General features: G+C 36.2%; 1 protein-coding gene across 1 annotated transcript in view; it reads right to left on the bottom strand.

The window, feature by feature from the left end:
* Positions 1-772: 772 nt before the first annotated feature.
* LOC102030639 (chromosome unknown open reading frame, human CXorf66) overlaps positions 773-6,833 on the bottom strand; it is a 9,353-nt gene continuing 3,292 nt past the window's right edge. The window contains exons 2-3 of the mRNA XM_005404549.2: positions 3,251-3,404; positions 773-1,741 (exon numbers count right to left, since the gene is read on the bottom strand). Coding sequence (XP_005404606.1) covers positions 946-1,741; positions 3,251-3,404 — 950 coding nt within the window. The 3' untranslated portion in view covers positions 773-945. The remainder of the gene's footprint in view (positions 1,742-3,250; positions 3,405-6,833) is intronic.

Genomic DNA, 6,833 nt, shown 5'->3' with positions numbered 1-6,833 from the left:
GTCCAAAAAGTCTAAGGTCAAAGTACCATCAGACTCAGTGTCTGGTGAGGATAAGCTGTAAGGTTTATAGATGGAGTCTTTCTGCTGTGTTTCACATGGCAGAAGGCCACTACTGCCATTCATGAGAGCTCAACCCTGATGATCTCATTATATCCCAAGGGCTCCACCTATCATCATCATAAAGGATTCCATTGTAAGCACATGAATTTTGGGGGTACACAAATATTCTCACCATAGCATAGGGAATGTCCAATAAGTACTGAGTACAACAGAAAAAGAGATAATCTTAAACTCTGAGGATTGCACATAAACTTTAAAACATAGGGCTGAGGTGTAGCTCAGTGGCAGAATGCTTACATATCATGCACAAGGCCCTGGGCTTAATTTGCAGAACCACCCAAACACATAAACTGAAAAATAATCTTCAGGAGCTAGAGGTGTAGTACAGTGATAGAGAATTTGCCTTGGGTTCAATCCCTAGGATCACATATAGCTTAGTGAAAGAACATTTGCCTAGCATGCATGAGGCCCAGGTTCAATCCTCAATCTCCAGTACTGCAAAAACAAACAAAATAAAACAAACAAACAAACTCCAATGGATCAGGACTTCAATTGAGAGCTAATCCAAAGGATGGAAGAGTCCAGGATACCCATGATACAATTCCTCTTTAGACTTGTCTGTGTATGTATATTTAAGTTTCCCACTGAAATGATTGTAGATAAGTCAAAAGAGCTGTGCACCTCTAAAATACAATAAAAAACACAGGAGTGATTTGCTATATCGAGCATTTAATAGAGATTTTTAAGATACATTGCCTCAAAGATGGATAGGTGTAATCTTGATGGTCATCAGAAGTAGATTTTCTACTAGTGTCTTAAGTGAAGGCAACCATAAAATAGTTGGCATAAATCTGCTCCTTTATAGTTGTTATTTTTATTGAGCCCTTAATTCTTGTAAGGTGCCCTTAGGAATAAATCGTTGCTCGTTACATTTAAAATAATGGTAATCTCTTTATCACTGTCATCATCACTGTCAATTGTACCATTGTCACCCACATTAGCAATGTATGCATGGTCCTGGGAATCTACCTTATAAAGGGACCTAGAAAAAGATATTATTTCACTTGAAACAGGAAGACATTCAGCTTTTTTCTTTTTTTCAGACATACTGGCTAAAGTCTTAGAAGTTTTGCAAACAAGGCATCTTTCCTTGTAATAGTGACAAGATGTGCTTGATCGGGGTTTGGGTACCATGTGTGTCTTTCCTGCACTCCCTGACATTTTTGGACGATGAGTTTTAGGTGGTTTGTTCAGTTTCATTGGTTTGGCTGGCAGCGTTTGATTTTCTGGATAAGGTCCTCCTAGAGACTGTAGATTATCTTGCAAAAGTACCCTGACTTCCTCAGCTGAATGGACTTGTGCAGCATGCTTATGGATATAATTTAGCTTACGTTTCTTTTTCAGCCGCATCTTATGTGACTTTTTCAGGTAAGGTGATTTGAATGCTTCTGCACGGCTTGATGACTTGAATGACTTTTTGGACCTTAATTGCTTGTTTAACTTTCCTGCACTGGATGGTATGGATGATGTTTCTGTAGTTGAAGGCCTAGGTAAATTGCCTTTATTAGATAGCAGGCCTTGTTTTTTTGGACTACACAAATTCAAATCGTTTTTCTTGGAGTCGTTGAGTGGTAGTACAGGTGGACAGGATAATGTGGTTCCTGTACCTTCATTTTTGACTCTGAAAAGTAGAAAATTTGAAGAGTAACAATTTAAAACAACAACAAAATTCTATTACTATCATCATAAAATGTAAACTACTGCAATGGCTTAGACTTACTGTTTTCTCTCTCTCTGTGTGTCTCTGTCTCTGTCTCTCTCTCTCTCAACTGAACACAATAAGAATTAGAATATGGTGAAAGCTATAATTCAGATTACAGCTAAAATTTTTTAGTGAATGTTTTTTCCTTAGGAGTATTTTAGTGTTTCAACCATATTAGATAACTTTGTGGTCTATGTTTGGAATGACACTAAATTGTTTCAAAGCTATTGTTGAGAGAGAGAGAGACTCCGTTATTCCAAAAACTAAACTTTTATTTGATATGTTACAAGCTGATGACATATAAGAGAATAATTTCCTTAGACCAAAGTCATTTTTTGCATAATATTTACAACATCAAATTATCTATCTGTGCAAATTTATATTAATTCCTCTCAAACTAAAGGAATAGAGCATATATTTTAGTCACCAGCCCTTGGATTGGGAAATATTTAGATGATCATCTATGTGCATGAAAAGTAGAAACTCCGGTTATAAGAATAACAGCAGTAAATAAGTTTTCCTTGCTTTTAAATCTTGAAGTGACAGATTACCCAAAATGTTTTATTGCCTTTGGAAAAGTGGCTCAACCCCCATCTATCTCCCTCTTCATTTTATTCAGATATTCATGCTCTATCTTCCTAAAATTAATTTGTAATATAGATAATAACCTTGGGTTCAGTTGAATCTTGAATAGGAAATCTTTGACTAGAGTTGATAATCCATTTGAGAATATTCAAGAATATGCATAATTTAAATGAAAGTATCCACCCACAAGAGATTGTTAGTTCTTTACAAGTCTGAGGTCAACATTAAATAACCTAAACAACAATGAAACCTCCACTGTATGTATATGCATACATATCACATACTTTGCACTCTTTCTTTCAATTTTTGTATTTTCTTAGTACATGTTTGTAGTACACAATGGCTACAAGGTTTCTGGGGAGTCAGTGCATGTACATAACTTATTTCATTCTTTCTTCATCCCCTTCTATCCATCTCCCCCATTCAATTTCTTGGTCCTTTTTTCCTTGTAAACCTTCTATCTCTCTATTTACTCTTATCTTTTATTTTGCCTTTTGTATTTCAGGATTCTCCCATAAGAGAAAACATGCAATAATTTTTTTCCATTTTTGTTGCAGTGCAGACTGCATCCAAGGCCTTCATACTAAGCTACATCCCCAGCACTTTTTAATTTTAAAACAGGGTATCACTAAGTTACTTAGTTGCCAAGACTTGGCTGAAACTTGCAATATTCCTGCCTCAGCCTCCCAGAATTCTAAAATTATAGCTGTGTGTCACCATTCCCAGCTTGTATTCTTAATTTAAAGGTATCAAACTGGTCTGGGGCTGTTGTACTTGCCTCAAATGCATGAGTCTCTGGATTCAATCTACAGCCCCATAACCAATAAATAAATACATACTTACGAGTTATCTTTGAGGGGTTCAATCATGCAATTATAATGAATCATGCAAAAACAAGTAGATAAAAAGATCACGAACATAATTCCAGTTACAATGTTGATTAGATGTTTCTTAAACATGTCCGAGTCTTCTGAGTAAGCATCAGGAGACTTAAGACCTACAAAGAGATTATATCATCAGAAAATATTAGATAACCAAGTTTTCATCCACTGTGATAGTGGTGTGCTGTGGAGGTCAAAAAAAATCTCTTCATTGTTTTTTTTTTTTTTTTTTGATTTTTAAACAGGTTCTCTCTATTTAGTCAGGCTGGGCCTGAACTCTGGGTGATCCTTCTTGCCTCAGCCTTCTAAGTGCTGGGATTACCGGTGTGCACCACCACACTGACCATTAATGATTTTTCAAGGCTTAAATGTACACTATAATTTTTTTCTTTATGTGTATCACCAGTTACAGTCTAGAATCAAAAGCTGAGAGGCATCTCTGGCTAATCCATAAAATCACCTGTATTACCCCTGCATTCTGTTTTGTTCGCCATAGTACCTAGTACTTGTAGTGTGTGTATGTTGTGCACATGTGAGTGGATTTTCCTGTTAATGTGTATGATAAGAAAGGGAATAAGACAAGAACTAATCCTGTTAAAACTTACTGTTTGGTCAAGTGTGATTGTGTATATCTGTTAGGCTGAGGTAGGAGGATCCCTTGAGCTCAGGAATGCGAAACCAGCCTGGGCTACAGTAAGATCCCTTGTCTCAAAAAAAGAAAACAAGGCCTCCTGCCACCATTGAGGTGCACATCTGAGCCCAGGGAGAGCCAGGTACTCTCCATGAACTGCAGGGGGGATCCCAGACCTAGTGCCTGTGACTGAGCCCTGGGAGAGTCAAGTACTCTCTGTGAACTGCCAGGAGATCCCTGACCCAGTGCCCTGCCTCCTGCTAATATCACAGGGCAAGTCTGAAAGCCAGGAAACCTAGGGATGCTTGGGACATTTGGTAAGCTGCCTGGGAAAGGTAAGTCTTGGCACTCTGCCTCCTGCATTAAAAATGACAAGACAAAGGAGCAAAATGCAATTGCAGAACTCCACCCCACACAGACACTCCAAAAGATATCAATATATGAGAACAAGGAAGTCACACACCTGAAATCTCTGAAATGATCACAACTGAAGTAAAGAAACAACTCCATCAGGCAATAGAAGAAATCAGATCTGAAATAATCTCTCAGGAAAAAAATGAAATGACAACAATAATGAAACAATTTCTCAGCACAACAAAAGAAGATATAGATAAAAAATAGAGGAGCATAGAAAAATGAGGAAAACGTTGAATGAACAATAAGGGAAAGAATTAGATTGCATGACAGATTCAAACAGATATTCAGGAAATTAAAACTTTTAACAAATGCTGGCAAAACCACTTGAATGAAGCTGAATATAGACTTTCAGATCTAAAAGACAGCATTGCAGCTAATGACTGTGAAAGGAAAGATCTCTTAAAAAAAGAAGGAACCAGGAAATTTCAATCAACAGCTGCCAGATGAGGCAAAGAAAAACAAGACTGATAGGTGTTGATGGAACAGCAGGAGGCAACACAAATGTTGTAAAAATACTATTTGCAGAAGTAATAGCAGAAAATTTCCCAACCATGGAAAAAGAGTCTGACATACAAAATAGTGAAGCTTATAGAAGTACAATTACCCATAACAAAAATAAATCTACACCCAGACATATAATAATCAAGATCCCAGAAATCCAGCAAAAGAATAGAATATCCCTTGAACTCAGGAATGAGCTCAAGGGATCCTCCCACCTCAGCCTCTTGAGTATCTAAGACTAACAGATATACACAATCATACTTGACCAAGCTGTTAGAGAAAAGAAACAGATGACTTATAAAGGGAAGCCCATCAGAATCACAGCAGATTTCTCAACACAAACCAACAAGAAGAGCTAGGAGTGAAGTATTCCAGGTCCTAAAACAAAACACCTTCAAACCCAGATTGATGTACCCTGAAAAACTATCCTTCAAAATTAATGGAGAAATAAAATACTTCCATGACAAAGAACAACTGAAGAACTTCATGAGCGCCAAACTAACCCTATAAAGACTAGTAAAAGATATTCTAGAAAGAGATAAAAATGACCACAATTTCAAGAACAATAGAAAGGAACAACCAAGCAGAGGAAGTAATTAAACAGAGAGAAAAAGTAAGAAACCAAAGCAGGAAAATAACATGACAAAGATAAGCTAATGCATATCAGTTATTACCATTAATCTATATGGCCTCAATTCACCAATCAAAATAAGCAGAGTGGCAGAGCTGAACAAGAAACAAAATCCAATAATATACTATATAAAAGAAACATATTTAACTCAAAATGAAATTCATAGACTAAAAGTCAAAGGATGGAAAATAATTCTGCATGGGACACAAACCCAATAAAAAGCAGGTGAAGCTATTCTGTGTGCAGAGAATGTGAACTTCAAATCAAGAATGATCAAAAGAGATAAAGAAGGTCACTACATACTTGTTAGGGGAAAGCTTTAAGAGGAAGAGATAGCAATCATACATATCTATGCACCAAATATGGGAGCACCCAAATATATAAGATTAAATCTTAATAGACATGAAAAACCAAATAACTAATAACACTATTGTAATGGGGTCCATAACACCCCATTGACACAAATAGATAGATCAACTAGACAAAAAAATCAGCAAGGAAATAACAGAACTGAACCAAACTTGTGAACAAATGGACTTAGTAGAGGTTTATAGAGTGTTCCACCCCACAACATCAGAATACACATTTTTTTCAGCTGCACACAAGACGTTCTCTAAAATAGACCACATAGTAGCACATAAAACATGCTTAACTAAATGCAAAGGAATTGAAGTTATCCTATGCATATTATTGGACCATAGTGCAATGAAACTGGAAATAAATGATAAAAGAAATAGCAAAAACTCCATAAACACTGGAAATTAAATAACACCTTCCTGAACAACCAATGGGTCACAGATGTAATTAAAGAAGAAATTAATATCTACAATCAAACCAAAATGTAAATACAACTTACCAGAATCTGTGGGATGCACTGAAAGCAGTCCTCAGAGAGAAAATTATTAGCAATGAACTCACAGATCAGGAAAACAGAAGGAGAACAAATAGCCCAATGCTGCACCTCAGACTTTTAGAAAAAGAAGAGTAAGTCAAGCCCAGACCCCAAAGAAGTAAGGAAATTACAAAGGGCAGAAATTAATGCAATTGAGATGAAGAAAACAATACAAAGAATTACTGAATCACACAGTTTGTTCTTTGAAAGAATAAGTAAAATTAATAAACCCCTAGACAACCTTATCAAAAAAGGAAAGAAAAAACTCAAATTCATGCAAGAAGGAATGGAAAGGGGGAAATCACGAGAGATCCTATAGAAATGCAGAAGATCATGAATACCTACTTTGAAAATCTTTACTCCCATAGGATGGAAAACTCAGAAGAAATGGACAGATTTCTAGATATGTTTGAATTACCAAAGCTGAATCAAGAAGATATAAAAATTCTGAATAAATTAATATCAATTAATGA

The sequence above is a fragment of the Chinchilla lanigera genome, unplaced genomic scaffold (genome assembly GCF_000276665.1).
Source record: "Chinchilla lanigera isolate Chin_1 unplaced genomic scaffold, ChiLan1.0 scaffold00088, whole genome shotgun sequence".
In the NCBI taxonomy this organism is placed as follows: domain Eukaryota; kingdom Metazoa; phylum Chordata; class Mammalia; order Rodentia; family Chinchillidae; genus Chinchilla; species Chinchilla lanigera.
Note: the sequence above shows the minus strand (reverse complement) of the source record. Positions and strands in the feature narration are given on the sequence as shown.